Source organism: Manis javanica, chromosome 2 (genome assembly GCF_040802235.1).
Source record: "Manis javanica isolate MJ-LG chromosome 2, MJ_LKY, whole genome shotgun sequence".
NCBI lineage: Eukaryota > Metazoa > Chordata > Mammalia > Pholidota > Manidae > Manis > Manis javanica.
This window is the reverse complement of record NC_133157.1, coordinates 215,652,056-215,671,665: the sequence shown is the minus strand read 5'-3', so window position 1 is coordinate 215,671,665 and position 19,610 is coordinate 215,652,056. Positions and strand designations below refer to the sequence as shown.

At 43.7% G+C, this 19,610-nt stretch overlaps 1 protein-coding gene across 10 annotated transcripts in view; it reads left to right on the top strand.

Moving 5' to 3' along the window:
* ASAP1 (ArfGAP with SH3 domain, ankyrin repeat and PH domain 1) overlaps positions 1 to 19,610 on the top strand; it is a 336,296-nt gene that overhangs the window by 261,771 nt on the left and 54,915 nt on the right. For all 10 annotated transcript variants that reach the window (XM_073230149.1, XM_037020669.2, XM_073230147.1 and 7 more), the window contains 3 exons: positions 260 to 329; positions 15,249 to 15,336; positions 17,383 to 17,431. In XM_073230149.1, the coding sequence (XP_073086250.1) occupies positions 260 to 329; positions 15,249 to 15,336; positions 17,383 to 17,431 (207 nt within the window). The remainder of the gene's footprint in view (positions 1 to 259; positions 330 to 15,248; positions 15,337 to 17,382; positions 17,432 to 19,610) is intronic.

The window sequence follows — 19,610 nt, the reverse complement described above, 5'->3', positions numbered from 1 at the left end:
TTCCTGTTATTTCCCATTTCACTATCAAAAACAGTGCTAAAATCAACATCCTCGTACATTTCTGCTAGTCTGAATTACCTTCCACCTAGGATAATAAAAGGTAACCAAAATTTTCTGGTTCTGTGGGTTTTCTGTTTTTAGGTTGTTTTTCTATTTTTTGTTCTGTTTGTTTTAATGATTATTATGCATAATACCATATAATTGCATGCCCCAGAGTGAGCTATATACTATATCAGGTTGTGTCTGACTTGTTCTTTAGGCTCCGGAAAGTGTGGCAGAGAAGAAAGTGTGCTGTTAAGAATGGGATTCTGACCATCTCACACGCCACCGTAAGTGTGTCTGGTAATCTACCTTGTGTCCCTATTACACCTTTTGGTCATGTAGATGAGAAAGCAAACCTGTAATGTAACCAGTACACTGAAATTTTCCCAAGTATGTTTAATGTATGGAGTTGAGTCAGATGTTTAGAATATTCCCTTACAGAAAAAATTGGTCTGGTCTTGTACCGTGGTGCCCTCCCTCACTCTGTCGCTTCATCAGGACCTTTTGTCTTTTGTTCTTTCAAACCAAATCAGCTACTCTTTAGTTTTATAGTCTTATCTTTGGATAAATATTATGGTTTGCTTTGAAAAACCTAGTTTTCTTGGTAATAAAGATGACAGAGGATGTTCGTTCTTTGTATGAAAAAGTAATATAGGAAATGAAACAATACATGTAAAATAGGTTCAGTCTTTTTATTGTTACTGTTTATTTAAATTACTCATAAAGTCTGTCATCATGCTAAAGGATTAAAACACATATAAGTAAAACTGAAATAATAAAATTGCCTCAAATATGACTCGCCTCTCAGAATAAAGGCAATTTAAATTAATAGAAAGTCAAAATAGCTAAGCTGGTAACACTTGGAGTCTCTTTCTCTTCAGATTTTTGTCAGCACATATACATTACGTACTTATAGTTGATACCTACAATCTATCTAGAATTTTTATTTTAGGTTTTGTATCACCTTTTTTCCAGCTCAAAGTCCTCTTATAACAAAATCCATATATTTGTCAGAAAAGACCCTATTTTAGCGGTAATCAAAGAGATGTACAGTAAAACAAGTAATTACTATTTTGCCATTTTAAAACTAAGAAGAAATTGTTTTTTACTCTTAAAAAGGCAAAGATTGTAATGGAAAATGTATCAAGTGGGAATACAGAGTATCTGAAAGGGCAGAGTACACCTAGAGTCTTTGCAAGGTGCATGAGCTGTAACCCAGCAGTCCCGGCTCGGAGAAATGTTGTGCTGTGCCGAGTGATGTCCTCGAGTCGTGAAGTATTTAATTGCCAACAATGTAGTAGAAATGAGGAATGAGCATTTGTTCGGTTGGCAGTTTCCATTATTCACAGTCGAGTTCAGGGTTCCCTATGCTGAGGAGGAAAAGAAGTACCACTTGCTAAGCATTTCTTCATGCCAGACACTGCATAAAATTCACTTCACTTAATCTTACCTACAGGCCATGTGTAATCTAACCTTCATTTTACAGATGAAGAAACTAAGGCACAAAGAAGGACCAGGACTTGACTAGTAACTGGCAGAGTCAGAACTCAAACTTGGGTCTCTCTGACCTTGGTCCACGTGCCCCTTCCATTCTGCCTCTCTTTCTGCAGAGCTCCATCATCCTACCAAACTAGTCTGTGTGCTCCCCAGGGGCACTTTCCGGGTTCTGTTCTCTTTCTTTCTTCAGCCCCTTCATAGACCTTGACACATGGAAGGTAGCTGGAACACACCCGTGGCCAAGTCCTTTCTGCCAGAAGATTGCATGCATCTTAGAAATGATTGGCTTTTATGCGACTAAGGCAGTTGTGTCATCTCCAGCCCTTGTCCCCTGCAGGACCCTTGAGGTGATTCCTCTGGGGTCTTTAGCCCTCAGACAGCCCAACTGGGATCTTTTAACTGTCTTGCCAGTTGTGACAAGCCACACATGTGATACTGGAAACCCTGTCAATAGACTTCATCAGCTGAGGCTATCTAACGGTTACTCATTTATCCAGCAATGTTTTATTATGCTTCCACTCTGCCATGTGCTGGACTAGGCATCAAAGATACACAGGTGGAAAGTGAGATGACTTTGACCTGCTCATACCTAATTCTGTACTGTTACCTCGTAAGATGGTAGTCCTGTGAAGAACCTCTGAGAGTAAAAAGGACACCAGTAAGTAACAGTAAGCACTCCTATGAGCCAGGTTGTTCAAAGTGTTTTACGTGTATCACCACATGTAACTGTTGCCACAGCGCACCAGGTAAATGCTGTTCCTGAGAGGTGGGTGACTTGCCCAAGTCACACAACTGGTGAATGCTGAGATTTCACTCTTAACTACCTCCATGAGTGCTTAATGGTCAGCATTTGCTGGCTGATCAGGAAGCCGCTGTACTCGTTATTTTGGTGATTAAAATACCTGTGGAGCTTGATCATAAGGATCTCTGATCACACAATCCAAGATCAGGAACACTTAGAAAGGAGGCCACATCTGTTGAGTATCCCCCATGGGCTGGGCTTTCATTGTTCCAAGGACATATCACAGCCTGTTTTGTAGAGGAAATAATCTCCATTCTGGCCCTATGTTTTTTTGTGTAAGAGTAAAGATTCCTATCACCTAACTGACTTTTCAAAAGCACTCCAATTTGTCACCATCATCATGGTGGCTCACATTTTTTGAATGCTTAGCACTTGCCAGGCATTCACCAGCACTTTAATGCAATGTCACATTTAATCCTCACAGTAAACCCGCACAGTTATTTGTGATGTTACCTCTGTTTTTCAGGAGTGCCTGGGAGTCAGCATGTGGGAGAGGCATGTGCCTGTGTGTGCAGGCTGGAATTCTTTGATGGTCCAAAGCAGGGCACGGCTCCCTAGACTGTACAACACAGTACAGACAGCCTTGAACTTGTGTGTTGAAAATAGCCCATAGTCTTGGGGAGCTGCAAGGTTGACCCATCCGGGTGACTTTCAGAGGCACCCGGGGTGGTCTACAGACCTGAAAGCCTGCAGCAGTTAGAACAGGGCTCTTCAGGTACCTGGTGCCATGAGAGAGATTTCCGCTGCACCTCTGTAGGGTGTGAATGGAGCCTGTGGTCAGCAGTCGCCTGGATGTTACTGTCCCCAGCCTTCGGCTTTCCTGAGCCAGACTTGTGTCTGACACTGTCTGAGTTTATTAGCTGAGTTAGGACTACGTAGTGTGTGAGCAGAAACAAAAACAGAGAAGCACCAAGGGAAATGTCACGACTTCCCTTCCACTGCCGGGGAGTATTCTTCAGGTTAAATACACGAACGTGAACGTCGCTGACCACATGACTTCATAGGGACTAAGAGTCAAAGGCTTCCATGTGTCCCCTAGTTCTTTTTACCTTCCCCTGCACTTGGACTGTCTGGCTGTGACAGGCCTCAGAAGCATTTTGATTGCTTCGGCCTCATCGTGTCCCATCTACGCGCCTTTCTGAAGAAGCTGCTGTGGGAGGCAGCACAGTGCAGGGAGGGACCACAGAGCTGGCCTGAGTCAGTGGCACTGCTTCCGGTTCTTGTAGGACCCCGGGTACTTTGCTTCACCCTTCCATGTCCTTTCCTGCCAAGCACATTACTGTGGCCAAGTCAGCTGTGTCTGCTTTCTTACGGCTCCAATCAACAACGAATGTCACATCAGCTGCATTGTTCTGTGGCTAAGAGAATGGACTGGAATCTGTGAGATTTAAGTCTGAATCCAGCTCTGTCATTTGCTGTGTGACCTTGAGAAAAGTAACTCATAAAGAGTACAGTAACAATCAGAGGAGATGTGGTCCTGTGGGGGCACTCGGTTAATAGTTTCACTGCTGATGTACCTCACTGGATTCACTAGCAATGCTGAAATCCATTGACGGGCCGCCTCTCCTGCTGCAAATATCAGAAGTTGTGGACCCACCTCTCCTGCCTGCAGAGCAGCCCCAAGGAAAATGGCCTCCCCCGCCTAACTTTAGTCCCTCCCTCTGATTTGTGGTGGCCTTTGGCTTCAGGCCACACTGTGTGACTGCCAGCTGTTCCTCCCCCCACAGAAAGGTCTCTGTAGCCAGGTCTAGCTGGCTTTTCCTCACTTTGCAATGCCACTGATCACTATTTAGGATCAGGTTGAAAATCAAGGCCAGCAGTTTCCTGGGAAAACACAGGATTCAGTGAACTTTGGAAAAGTGGATAAAAGGGCCTTTGTTGACACAAAACTTAGGGCCTTTGTTTGAGACCCCTTAACACATGAGCATTCCTCCCGCTTGAAGGGCTGTAATCCATGTCAGCTTTGCAAGCTGTTCACCAGAGTGGCTCAGAAGTAAGGTTGGTCTGTCGGCTTGACTGCCAATGCGTAATCTGCTCCTGGGGCCATTCATCTTACCAAGTTACTATTCTAGGAAGAAGTGCATACCTGTGTACACCCGCAAGGTTTGCAGCCACCCCTAGAAGATTTCATCTGCAAATTCATTGCTTTTCATAGATTTGTTCAAAGACATACTTTTTTTATTTACTATTCAAAGTAATGCATCACTGTGGGACTCAAATTCAGTGAGAATCTGGATTTTCTGTTACAGTAATAATATTGATGGCATCTTCCATTATTTACCACCTAGTATGTTCTAAGCATAGTATAAAATGCGTTCACTTCAAAATATCAGTTCTAACACATCTATGGCAAACATTTTAGTCAGCCTCAAAGCTTAAGGATAAAAGTATATATGAAGCCATTGAATCATTATAAATAAATTTTTATATCTTTGGATTATTTGGTTTCCCTTTTACTGTAAGCATTAATATATAATAAAAATAGATTATCAAAGAAAATACAACAATTGTAGTAGAAGGATTCCTTTATTGTAAAATCCTAAAAAATTAATTTCAAAAATGTAAGAAGCTTTGCTTCTCAAAAATCCTTACTTCCTGAATTTATTAACCTCAGTGTCACATACAGCTCAAGTAATGAGCTGAAAAAGAAAGGCGACTACCATGTGTTGATCACATCAAACACACCCTGCACTCAGCCTCCAAGCTAGCCCTACAAGATAGGTGTCACAGTCATTTTTCACTAGTCTGGAAGTTCTCGGGAGGTGGAAACTGTACGTCACTCACCTTTGACTTCCCAATATCTAGCACACTCCCTGATATATAGTTAGTGCTCAATGAATACTTTTGAATGAAACTGCATTTTATAGGTGAAGAAACTAAGGCTCAGAGAGATTCAATCCCATGCCTGTAGTCACGCAGTTTGTAAACAGCTGGACCAATTTTCAAACCTTAAAGCCTTGACTTACATGATAGGCCTTTCCTCAGATGCCAGCTTGTTGTTGAAAGTTTCATGAATAATAGTCCTTTGGAATGAAAATAAATTCCTTACATTGACATTGAATCAATCACAGGGTCTTAAGGTAGGGAAGGCACTAAGGGTTTCCAGGAAGGGAGCACACGGGAAATCCTGGTCGTGAAGACACTTCAAAGGGTCTGTGAATTTATCTTTGGATCTTCAAAGGGTCTGTGAATTTATCTTTGGATCTGGAGACTTGATTTTTTTAAATTTTGCACTTTTCAAATGCCTGCAGATGGCTCGTACGATTGATTAACTGTAACAGTCATGGGATTCGTTGTCAGCTTTTCTCCATCAGCCAACACTAAATATAACTTCTATTACCACACAGAAATCCACTAAGAAGGTTTGGTGTTTTACTCGAAAAGGTGAGAATCCAGTTGGACTAGACCAGGTAGAACCTACCTTTAGATGGTGCCTGGTGGGCTGAATGTTGTAAAAGGGGGAGATTAAGAGCACAGTCTTCTGAGTCCACCTGCAATTAAATGACCTTTCAGCTCCTAGCTGTGTGTGGCTTCTGTTAAGATACTTACCTTTACTGCCTATCCGTGAAAAAGGGTAATAACAGTACCTGTCTGTCATTGTGAGGGTGATGCGCTTTCAGCTGTGTAAAGCCAGACCCTGCTGGGTGTTACCTATCATCCTGCTGAGCTGAGGTGGGACCTTGGCTTCCAGGACCCTGGAGCCAGATGGTGTGAATTTGAATTCCAAGTGACACTGAATCGCTACTGAGGTTTTCCCCACTGAAATAAAATAGGGCTGTTACTAGTGCCTGATTCACAGGTGAGTGTTCAGAGTAAACGCTTCATTTATTCTAAGTAATTAGACCAGGTTATGGGGTAGATCGGTGCTCAAGGGATGTCAGCCGTTATGATTATTAAGATACCCTTTTTACCGATGTGTTTCTACCTCCATTTTAAATTGGCTGCTTGGAATTCTTTTGTAGTGCTGTCGTTGAGTCCTCCAGGGGCTTTGTGAAGCTGCGTTCTGGGCCTGGCCTCCTAAGGAGTTTTAGCTCTGCCTGGCAGAGGCCAAAGGCATCTCTCTGGTGCCTCCAGGGCATTTCACTAAAGCAAGAATTTGATCTCCCTCTCCTGTGCTTGGGCTCTTTGGACCCAAAGACATTCCCAAGGACTGTTTTCAGTCCAGCCCAGAGCCATGAAGGTCACATTCAACTGGGAAGCTTTCACAGCTGCCCGAAGGTCCACACGGGGCTCAGTGGCTTCCTGCTCCCTTCCGTGCAGTGTTTAACGGCCTTGTTTTCTGTGATTGGCCTCTCTGGCATTCTTATTCTGGCCTCTGCCTCACTGCATGTCCTTGCCCCCACATCACTGCAAGAAGAGAGATTTCCTTTCTCCCGAGAGGTTAGAAGCAGAACTGTGAGTTATAAAGGGACAGCTTCAGAGCCAGTTAGACCTGGGCTCAAACTCCTGACTGGATACATTACTCAAGCCTTTGGAGCCTCCGTTTCCTCCAGTGAAAATTGGGTACAGCTTGTTAACTGAGATGTTTCATTGATTCCTTTCTAGGCAGCCACTGGGCCAGCTTCTAGAGAAGCAGTGATGAGTCAGGGGCCCCTGGAGCTTGGAGTAAACAAAGGCTAGCGCTTTAAAGAGCCAGCAGGGTGCTGTGATAGGAAATAGGTGGGGTGGCTACGGTAGTGTGGTCAGAGAAGGTTTTTTTGAGCAGGTAACAGTAAAATTAGGTGAGGGGCAGTCCCAACAGGAGATAGTCCAAAATCCTGAGGCCGGACACCTGTTCAGGGGCCCTAAGAGAACCCAGTCTGAATAGAAATTGTATCACTTTCCTCACCCTGTTTGAAGATTCATTTAAAGGTTCAGATAAGACACTCTTTGGAAGCTATTGCTATCTGTATATTCTGGGTACTTAAAAAAAGAGACAACATTCAAGGATGACTTTTAAAAATACATTGACATTTGGAATTCCCAAATTCAGGTTCCATAAAATACAAGTTTAGAAATCTATCTGGTTGTGTCTTACAGGTTGTTTAATCTTCTAAATAATACATTCCACAGGGATTTTACTATATTTGAATCCTTCACTGTTTGAATCCCAAGATTACATATTATCAGCATCAGTACAGTTTTATTTTAGATGCAATCCCGTATCACCTGCATCTGAATGAGCTCTTACACATGATTGGAAGAGGCTGCTGTTGGCTGAATGAATCCAGTGGTCCTCAGCTGTGACCTCGCATTAGCGTCATCACAGTCCACCCCCAGGCTCTGATTCCATTGGTCTGGAGGTGAAGCCAGAGTTTGCTTCCCAGGTAGTTCTTTCTGATTTGCGGCCCTAGTGGAGAACCACCAGATCCCTCCCCATTGTTTGCCAATGTCATAATTTGGAAGCAGGCTGTCTGTGGAATGGGCAGCAAACTGCATGGACTTCTGTAAAGTTAGTGGACTGGCTCATCAACCTTACAACTTGGCTGGTTTGAAGTCTGCTTCCCACCACATCCTTTATTCTCATTGGAGGTTTTTTTAACAGATGAAACAGTAAAATCATCAGTGGGCGGGCCTTGATGCTCTGAGTCCCCGGAGTTTCTGGGCTGCTTCCCCCTCCTCTGGTCCCTCTCTGTCTGCCTGGAGCCACCTCCCTCCCTGTACATGCTCTTTGTCTCCATGTTTGTCAGGGCCCTCTGCTCCCACCCCGCCCTCGGCCCTCCAGTCAACCCCTTACCCTCCCGTCAGACCAGATCCGGAGTTCTCTCTGCCCTGAGTGACTTTAATGGGTAGTGGGCCCCTGGAGTCACTTTAATGAGTCAGGGGCCTCCCAGGGTGGTCACACTTACCAAGGAATGCTGCCTTAACGTAGAGGGAAGTTGGTCACAGTAGAGTTTTATGTATCAGCTATGTGGGCACCGTTAGATGAAATACCTGGGAAATAGTAGCTAGAACAATGGCGGCTAACATTTATTGAGCACGCACTGCATGCCAGGAGCTCTACATGTTTTCCCACTTAACTTTCCTAACACCTCACGAGGCAGTGGCTGTGACCTCCATTTTAATGGGAAGAAGTCTGAAAGTCTCATAACCTGGGTGTTAGCGCCAGACTTGAACCCAAGAGGTTGCATTCAGGGCCTGTGCTTCCTCCCACTTGAGAACGGAGCACCAGACATTTGTCACACGTTGCCTTGGTTCATTGTCACAGCAGAGAAGGTGTTATTTTCTTCTTTAGGATGAGAGGACTTGAAATTAGGAAGAGGAAGGTCATGGCCCTGTTAGTGGATGACTGGGCCTAGGCCCACACCCGGGTCTGACTGTCTCCAAAATTAGGACTTTTTTCCTAGTGTAACCCATCACTGTGAAGAAAGAAGTAACTGCTTTTGTACATGGGCTGCTTCCAGCTGTACCACTGACCCTCATTTCATGTGAAAGTTTGAGTGCTTCCAGTTTACAACTGTCTTTTTGATGTGTGCACAATAAACTTTTACTAATCACCCAAAAAAATTGACAAATTTTTTTCTGCATTCTACCATGTACCTTATAGAACAAATAAATTGTTTTGATAAAATTAACAGAATATTGCATTCCTCCAGACAAACTAGCAAAAGCCTCAGTTCCCAAAGGTGTGGCTCCATGAAGGCTAGGTGTATTGTGGCCATCGCTCATTGGGGCTTCAAAGACTAGCAGTCATCACGCCCTCGGATTCCTTCTGCCGTCTAATCCTAAAATCACAAGGGGGTCACCGTCATGGTTCTAAGGAACCTCTCCTGCTTTCATGTTGAGCAGAGGCTGGAGGGAACTCCTGCAAGGAACTTTTTCTTAGATGAAGAAGGGAGGATGAAATTGAGTAATTAAAATACAAAAGATGTTATAGATACAGCTTGTGAGGACTGAGGTCTTTAGACCTTCCCTCAGAGGTCTAAAGGGTGTGTCATTCTGTGTGCTGCTCCTGAATTTAGAACCTACCAATTGAAAAAGTGCATGCGTTTGGTTACAGCATATGTGATCAGTTCTTAAATGGTAACAAGACTGAAGAGAAAGCTCTGGTTTTACAGGTTTGAATGTATCTAAGAACCTGCCATCCGGTGGTTTTCACGTTACTTTCTTCCCCACCCTCCCCAGTACAAGAAAGTAAGGATTTCTTAAAAACGCTTTACTGGTACCTAACATGCTCATAGCCGTGATCTGAAGGCAACGGTAACCCTTTAGTGCCTTGGTTTCCTCATCTGTCAAATGGGGGGAATGGTAAGTGGTACTTATTTCCAGGGTGGTTGTGAGGATTAAATGAGTATGTGACCAGAAAAGCACCTGGTACCAGCATTGTGTAATTGTCAAGATGATGAGGCTGCCCTTGTATCAATTAACTGCCATTTGTGCGTAAGGCTAATGGAAACCATGCTGTAAATTTTTGCCTAAGCAACTCAAGCAGCCCATTTTGTTGATAAAGGGTAATGAGAATACTTTTTTAAAAAAACATAGCCCATAGCACTGATGTTTTATCAAGTTAATGTATTTTCATGTAATTATTTCAAGTCTGGTTTTAGTTTCAGCTCCTGTTCAATAACAAGCCTTAGATTAAAGTGGTGAGTGCAATTAAATAGGAAATGTGCCTTTAGAAGTTCTTCCTGTTCTGGCCCAAACTCTATACACTGGCAGACAGAAGGCACCCAGTAAATGTTTGTACAAGTGACTAAGTGGAGGAATATGCAGCACACTCGTCAGATGCACTTCAGCCCCACTTTGTATTAGGAGGCCTGATAAACTTTTATTTTCTATATAAATAGCATTGTTTAATGTTGATTGTAGAGGGGAACATATTCTCAAAAGTAAAGTGACCAGTTCCTTACTGCAATAAGAGTTTCAAGGAGATCTCCATTTTAAAATATGTCTTTCTTACACATACATCCTGACAACTGGAAATCGGTCCTGTGGTTACAGGGGCTCAGAAGCTCAAGGGGATTCATAGGCGTTCACACTCTGGATGCATTACTTAAGTTAGATGATCGGCTCCTCTCCCCTAACCTTTCTTAAGGATCACTAAAGGGATGGGGGAGCTTTGATTGTCGCCACAAGATACTAAGTTTGGAACATGGAGCATGTGAAGAATGGGTGGGATTTCTCAGCAGGAATATTAAGTGATCTGGAGGGAAAATGAGGGAACTAGCCATTCATCCCAGGGCAGGGAGAACCAGAAAAGGAAAAACAGAAAAGATGTCTTCACTTACTCTGCAAACATCCCCAGGGCTGGCCTTGACAGGGAAGCCAGCATAATAAGCGGGAAAAGCTCTGGGAAGAAATTTGTTCAGTTCTCAGTGTTGCTTTTTGCTTTCATAAAACTTGGGTCAATTTACTTTTGCCATCCAGCCCTTGGTTTCCTCATCTGTAAAATGGGTATAATAGCATTACCTAACTCATAGCGTTATGTAAGAATTAAATAATAAAATTTATATAAAGCAGTGTAGATGCATAATAAATGAGAACTATTGTTACCTTGCCCCAGATAAACCAACATAGTTTCCAAAAGCCAGTGGTTTTAATATACTAAAATTTTGGAATTAAGATCTCCCTGCAGTGGTGGGTGTTCAGTGTGTACCTAACTTCTTGCCAGAGCGTTATTGTGGTTATCAACTAAATGCCAAATATATGCATCCTTCTGGGGCATAGTAGGTATGTAAATAATTATTGAATGTAAAGTTTGAAATGACCGTAATGTTCTGAACAGCTCAGTTACCAAGCATTACCCTAGAAAGTGAGAAGAGCTTTATTATTTGATTTTTACTTCTTTCTACACAGCAGCTGCAACCTGGCTAAGTCAAGCTTATTTCCCAAGTAATTAATGATGTTCATCACTTTTTACAGGATGATGGGGGGAACCATTTCATTTCTGGATGCTAATTCCAGTAGCAGCTGTTTTCTGCTAACAGGGAAATATGCCTGCACTAACAGCTTCACACCTCCAGCAAAAGCACCCCACCACAGAACGCATGCAACCAAGCTGTCGAAACACAAATGTGTGTTGTTTATTTTCTTTCAGGAGATATAGAAACATTAATCAGAATTGACTCGTTCTGTTTCTGCATGCATTTCTGCTTATATTTCTGACTTCACTGGGTGAATGGCCATCTTCTATTTGGGGTAGCAAAGTATTACGTCATGTCAGAGGGGTAATTACATTCATCATTTCTATTCCTGGAACGTGTCAGAGCTTCCCTAGTTGCAACATTTTCAAAAATGGAAAACTTGAGAATAGGCTTTGTGTGTGTGTATATAAAATGAATGCATCTGTATACTGTTAATTTCAAAAAAAGTTTGCTAAACAATACATACAAGTTGAACCAACCCATGTTTTTTTAAAAACAGATGTTTCACACAACAAACCTTGTTAAAATGATAGTATTAATAATGGTTGTCTCTGGGTAGAAAAGTGGGATAAACAAGTACTGTTCAATTTCTTGCACTGTCTCTGTCTTCTAGTGTTTCTTCAGTGAATATGCATTATTTTAACAAAATCTGTGAAAGGACAGTTTTCAAGAGTTTTGGGGAACCAAGCTATACAATCTTCATTTTAGAAAGGTGTCATAACTGTAATTGGAGCAGAAGCTTGTGTAGCTTTTGAAAGACACTGCTCAGCACTGGCCAGGACACCGTGGCCCTCCTCCACTCACCACCGCCTGCCTGGGCCAGGCGATCCGCGTACTGTAAGAGGATACTTTTGAAGTAATTGATTACAGATCTCTCTAGCTGCATCTTGAGTCCCAGCCCACAGTACTACGGCCGCAGGTTTAGTTCAGGCCCCACTGTTGCTCTCTCTGCCCCCTCCACCAACCACCCCTTGGATGCAGGGCTGCTCGGCTACTCCTCCGGGTAACTCCCTCCAGTGTTGCCAGAGCTCCTGGGGCAGGAATGGGAATTCTCATGCCATAGCAGCACCCTCCCTGCCTGCCTCTCCATCAGTATCACTTACTGCCCCTGTCTGCTCAGCCCCTGCCCCCCACCCCAAGCCTGCACCTGCCGCTCCTCACTCTCCCACCCATCCACCTTGTTCATGCTTCCTTCTGAGTCCTTGCTTGGGGCTGAAGCTGCTCTGTGGAGCTCAACAGACCTGAGCATGTTCTTTGTCTGTGGTCAGGTCTGTTTGATCACACAGACCACATGTTTTTCATATGTGCCTGGAATGTTGTGGAGCCTCAATGACTCTTGTCAAAGGATTAAGTGAATAGTTACTTCGCAAAGGCTTCTAAAATTTCTCTTTCATCAATCATGAAAGCAAGTACCTGGAGGAGAATCAAATGACCTGAGAAGATGTTAAAATAGATGTTAAGCTCTGGCACTTCTGCTCTATTTCTGTCCCTTACTCTTCTCAGGAGGAGATGTTCACATCGCTGGGGCTCCCAGCCGTCCCCTGAGGGACACCGTGTCTCACTGTCTTTCCAGGCCTGCACTGCCCAGTGGAAGAGGAGGAGGAGTGGAGCTTTGGGTCACGCAATTCTGGGTTCAGTTCTAGGCCCTGCAGTTTCCCTCCTGGGAGATTTTAGGAATTAGTTAACCTCTGTGTGCCTCTCCAAGGAGGTGCCAGTTCTCAGAGATCTGAAGGGAAGGAGGGGCCATCTGGAGAGTAGAAGGGTGACCGGCAGGAGTGAGCCCAGGCTCCTCATGCCCAGTGGAGGGGCAGGAGCTGAACTGAGCTGAGCCTGGCAGCCCTACAGACTGGAGCTTTTATTCACCGTGTGGTGGGAGTCAAGAGTCAGTACTCAATAAATAACAGTTCCTTAGAGTTCTTTTCTCTTTCCTTAAATGGTATGAAAGCAATTCCTAAACTGTTCCTTAGCGATGTAGCCTGGGGAAGTCTTAGCCTTACTTTGATTTTAGTCTGCTGAAATGCCAGGAAAGAGTGTACCTTCTTTAATCAATATATATCTGTAAACTTGTTCTGAATGTTGAAAAAGTGCTTTGAGATTTTGGGAGGTCATTTTTATGGTGGTGATTCCTAGCCTCTGGTGCCTAGTCTGTGGACTTTGGTTAAGCATTGCACTCCACTTTCTGGGGTTCCTGGGCTCAGTACTGGCTCTCTAGGCTGCTTTGACAGTCAAAAATTGTTTTCTTTGCTCCTCAGATTCACATTTGGGTGATAGGTCACTTGTCAAGCATCTCACTGGCATCTATGAGATATACAGGCAGGATGTATCTGTATCAAATGAAGTTCATGTTGATGTGGCAAATACCAGTCCAGTAGACTTAACAAAATTCCAAGGGAGTAAATATCATACATCATCATCATTGGAGGTTAATCATGGAATGATTTAAACTGTATAAAACTCATATCATCAAAAACTTTCTGGTAATATAGTTTGAAATTAGGACATGCTTAGAAATGACAGGCGAATCGCACTGTTTAACTCTCCTGAATGTAGTTAATAATGAGCTGAGTGTTTTTTCCTTTTTCTATATTTTATATCTGTTACTTGGTTGTATTTGTTGGTAGTTTTTTCAGAAACACCAGAGGAATGTAGACTTGGGAAGAAAAAATCATCTAGCTAACCCTGTGCTGCATTCAAATGTGAATGGTGTCTAGAAAATTCTTAATTTTTCAAAGAAGAAACATGAAACCTTTTATTATGCATAATCAACTTAAGTTCTAGAAGTTCTTCCTTATGTCTGGCCCAGTCTTCGACACTTTAAGTGCATTTCTTCTTCATCTGTGCAAATGGAAAACAGCTGCCCAACCTTCCCCTCTAACGACCCTCCATGTACTCAAGGATGGTCAGTAAATCACTCCCTATCCTCTTTTCCTCTGGACTAAATGGCACTTTTAACCATTCGTTGAAGTTCCCACTTTCCACTCCTTTAATCATTTCTTAATCTTCCCTAAACTTTTTCTACATCCTTCTTTAAATCTGGGTGCCAGATTGGAACATAGTATTCTGCAGAAAGCCTCACGGTTAAATGTATTTCTACCTGTCCAGACTATCAAATGTCTATGTCATTCATAAGGGAAATCCAGCAATTTTATCAGTATCCAAAAAGGTGAGAGGTAGAACTACCTGTTCCTTTCATACTGGACTGGGCCTACGTTTGTGGCTTCAGCTGCTGGCTTTGAAATCTGAATACCCAATGCCCAGCCTGGGCCCTCGCATGCTTCATTCCTTGGTCAGTTCCTGCAGGAAGCTGGCATGCTGGCATCGGCCATTGGCCATCGTGTGACCTTGGACAGATGCATGCAGAAGGGCAAGGAAGTTTTAACCAGAATGATTATGTGGTGAGACTCCACCTAGGGAAAGCCTAAATTAACATGATTATATATACTGCAGATCCTGTACGATTTATGTGTGCAACCAAGGATTTGCTGATAAATGATAATCATTATAAATGAAGTCCTTACTGTATTTTCCCTCTCTCCAGGTTTTGGGGCTTATTAAGTGATGTCGCACAGGAGGTAATTGTCCCTGTGCTTTTGAGAGAAGTAATGTAAATTTCACATTACAACCAAATCTGTAGAAACCTGGGACATCAAGCTTGGGATGATTGATTACAGGGTCATTTTGATAAATAAATTAAATATATCAGCTCCATTTCACAGTGAGATAAGATACAGTATTAAAAGTCCAACTGTTTGTGCTTGGAAATATGGAAGTTCCAAAAAGGTGCATTTCCACAGACCATGTCCACCCTTCATTGAAAGTAAGATGTGGGCATCTTAGTTTCATTCTGATAAATCACCAGGATATTTATGCACACTTAAAAGACATTCAGTAGGCCACCTAAAATTTTTTTCCTTCATTAATGAGATTCAGAATTCTAATGGGGTAAATAAATAAGACTTCAATCAAATTTCCTGTATGAAACTGTACGCCTGCCCAGCAGGCATTGACGCTGCTCGTGAGAAGAGAGGGCCGCATGTAACTGCTCCATCTTCTCTTCTCTCTAGTCCAACAGGCAACCAGCCAAGTTGAACCTTCTCACCTGCCAGGTGAAACCGAATGCCGAGGACAAGAAGTCGTTTGACCTAATATCACGTGAGTCCTTTCGCTCTCCAAGCCAGTTACTGTGGATTCTGACACCTGCCCATTTCCATCCTCTGGGCCTTGAAGCAGCAGCAGCTTTTCTGGGCAGGGATCCTTGCTTCTTGTGCTCGTGCAGTCCTGGGAAGACCCCTCAGGAGCCCACCTGCAGGTGGGAATGCAGAACAGTGTCTGATCTGACCCATCATAGAACAGGATCTATATTTGTTCATTAAACTAGACCAGTTCTTGACCGTGAGGACACAACTCTGTCCCCTTGGAGAGATTTTCCTAAGTACCTTCCAATCTCTCCTAGATCTGCTGAATCACAGTCTTCAGTGTGAGACCCAGACATTTTTTAAGAAGTCCCTGTGGGACTCTAAACGTGTGCTGTGGTGAAGAAGTGCCGGCACAGGCTTGGGAAGTGGTGTGCTGCTGTGTCTGTGTGACTGATGGTCCCAGAGTTTCATCTCTTGCAATATTGGGCACTTAAAGGAAAAATCTTTTCCTTGCTTCCAAGCAGAACTGCCTTCAAACTTCATGAATTTAATGATACAGTATTCCATGATTCTCTGACTCCATGGGTCACAGTGCTTTTCTCTTATGATGGCACATAATTCCCTCTCCCCCACCAAGAGCCTATATTCTGTCTTGGGTGTATGGGAGGATATTGTTTGCCTGTAGGCTGACCCCCTGTGTAAGCACATCCTGGACCCCTGGATACTCTTTCTGACCCTCACAGTAGCTGAAGCAACACCTCTTTGTAAAGGAAGAGGATAGCAGTGCCAATACAGTGACTCTCTCAAATACTCTGAAATCCTGCAATCCTAACCTTCAGTATTCTTCCCCCTCCAGAGAGCCCGTGGGACAAGCCACCAGCCTAACACACAGTCTGTGTGTGTACAGCACAGAAATAGGTTCCTGCTCCTTGAAATCCTTCTAGTGTAGTTGTGTGAATGGAAGCCTCCAAACAGTCCCAGCCCCAAAAGACTGAATCAGTCATGAGACCCTTTGGATGGAGTCTAAACTGGATTGTGTAGCATATGCTGCATTCACATCCCCCATGGTTTTTATGACCAAGAGATTTCTTGGGCTGTGTATGAAAAAAGTATGAAAAATTGGAATTAGAACTTGAAAAAGCTAAGGACCTCTAGATTTGAGAACCTACAGGTTATTAATAATAAGCATCAGTTTTTGAACATCTGGCATGTGTCAGGTGCTTTAAATACTTTGTCGCAAAAGCCCTGTCAGTTTCCTGTTTTAAGGAAGGAAATACTGAGGCTCAGAGACATTTAGTGACTTACACAAGGTCACACAGCAGTAAAACAGGGATTCAAACAAAGATCTTGGGCTTTACTACCATAATGTATACTTGGACATACACGCCTCCTCTCTCCCTCTCTAGGGGAGATAATGGGTGAGTGCCCACTAAAGTGAAGGTTAGTTTGACCTGAATATGTTGAATCATGTTAGCAAATCCTGAATTTTAAGAAAGAGCTTCCCTCATGCACACCTGCCCAAATCACCCAAGCTTAGCGCCCCCTCCTTACCTGGGTAGCAACTAGACGTGACCCTGGAGCAGGGATTGAGCCCTTCTTCCTGCAGCTCCATTCAACTAGAGAGCAGCCCAGGCCGGGGTTTGCCTACCTGTTGCAATTGCCTGGCATGTTACAGATCAGTTCTGTAAAGGAATTTTTTTTAAAGAAAACAATACAATTCAAATTGAAAATGAAAAGTAACATACTAAGTTGGCAGCTAGTGCTCCATATGGTCGCTGAAATCCACTTTGATCAGGTGGGTTCTCTCCTCCCCACTTTTTCCAAATGAAGTGCCGGATGTTTTTGTGCCATTTGTGGTGGTTGTATTGCATTCCTACTGCACTTCAGAAGAATTACAGACCACAGGAACTGTGTAACTGAGAAGAAAATGACATAAAAGTGAATGAGTATTAAAATCCACTTCAATTTTATTTTTCTCTTCTAGGAACTTTGAAAATTTACATTATACCTGAAGGTATTGTACATTTTAGGTTGACTTTTTTTTTTCTTTTTTGTATTTTAGATAATAGGACGTATCACTTTCAGGCAGAAGATGAGCAGGATTATGTAGCGTAAGTAGCTTTGAAATAATGGTGCAATGCCTTGACTTGAAAAAGTACAGTATACCTTCAAGTTTTCTTTTTATCACTGAGAACCCTTCCTGGTGGTTCACATGCTTGTCTCACCTCTGGGCCTTGACATGCTGCACTTCTGTCTGTTTGGGATGCACAATAAACTCCAGTGCTTTTTCAGGATTCTGCTCAATCTTCACCACCCACCGATTTTGCTCCCTCCTCTGGCCCCAAGCCCCTCTGACCCTCTGGGTCACTCTGTGAGTCCTCTAGAGACAGAGCTTCTTGAGGGCAAGGACTGTCCATGCTCCTTGCTTAATCACATCGCCTGCACTTAGGATGGGCGCACTTAGTGTTAGCGCCAGTCTCCCTGGATTTTTTGGCTGTTCACTGTGAGAGAGGCAGGAGCCTGGCCCTGAAGGAACAGAGTTGGCAGCGGTGAGCGTGGCTCAGGTAAAGGTGCTGAAGTGGGAAGAACTGGGTTTGGTGTCACACACTCCTACATTGGAAACCTGTCTTTACCTGACCAGATGTGCAACCCTAGGTGTCTCCCCACCACTTTTTTTAAGGTCACCCCTGGTCCTGCCCTGTCTTCATGCCTCCTCTTCCCAGTAGCCTGCCTGGACTCAGCAGAGGAGTGTGTGACCATTACATTCTCAGCAGCCCAGGAGGGGGACGTGGGGGTAACGGCTGGCAATCAGACATTTCTGTAGCGTTCAGATTTTCAGATTCCTGTCTCCTTAATGACACATGACGATGGAACTTCTCCATCGATGTTCTTTAGTTACTTCTGCAGAGCCACAGAATTCTTTGGCCTTTGTACACATCCCTTTCTCTCTCCTTCCTCTTTCTCTGGATGATTTTACTCTGTCTGAATCTCAGGAGAAATGATAGGGGGTCAGAAATGGGTAGGAAGGATATGGAGTTGGGAGAAACAGGGTGGGGGGGCACAGCACTGAGAGAAAAGGCAGGAGGAAAGGAGGAGAAAGGTGCGGAGCCATTCAGCCATCTGAACGTGAGTGAGTGCGGCAGTGCGCCAAGAGCCCTGCACAGCACCGAGGATTCAACGTTCAGTTAGACGGGGCCCCTACTCCGAGAAACTCGGTCTCTGCTGGAAGAGAGAGGCGGGGGGACATCCTGTGGGGACGGGGGAGGCAGTGTGCCAGTGGGGCACACACTAGGGGCGCACACCTCCCTCTTGGGCTCTTGGAGCGTGGCTCAAGACGACTTCCAAGAGGACAGGGAGCCGCCTGAGCTGACTCGTGCAGCTCTAGGAAGGTAATACAGTCCACCTTGAACAACACAGGTTTGGCCCACATGGGTCCACTTACATGTGGATTTATTTTTCAATAAATGTATTGGGAAATTTTTTTGAGATTTGTGACAATTTGAAATTTTTCCTCTAGTTCATTGTAAGAACGCAGTATATAATACATGTAACATACAAAATACATGTTAATCAACTGTTTATATCATTGATAAGGCTCTGATCAAAGTAGGATAATGGTAATTGAGTTTTGGGGAGTCAAAAGTTAATATATGGATTTTGACTGCTTGTGTAAAGAAGTCAGTGCCCCTAAGCCCCGTGTTGTTCAAAGGTCACCTGTAAATACTCTGCACTCCAGGAAGGAGGTTCTGCTGGCCTAGGAGCAGCTGAAAGGAATACAAAGGAAGCAGCCGGATAAGGATGTGACAGATAGAGTTGACTGACTGGAAGGTGACCAGAAATGAAGAAGGGAGAAGTCAGGAGGGCGGGCCTTCCACCCCCAGATTCAGAGAGGAGTAGTATTTATTCAGATCATGGTGCTAAGTGCATGTCATGCCTCATGAATCCTTACAAGCCCAGAGAGTAGGGGCCGATATCCCTAGTTTGAAAATGAAGAAACTGACACAATGTGCCCATAGCTGTAGTCATGGTGTCTAGGGGGTCTCATGGTCAAGTTAGAGAAAGATACAGTGGGTGTCTGAACAGCTCCCCACTGGCACCTACTGTGAGCCAAGCCTTGGAGGCTCACCTGTTCTCTCTAATCTTGTCAAACACACACGTGAGGTTGGTGCGATCATTTTACAGGTGATTAAACAAACTAAGGTTAAGTGACTTGTTTAAAATTCTGAAACAAAATAGTACCTGTGTAATTGGAATTTGTGCTCTAATGCCCACGCAGTGTCCAGTTCATCA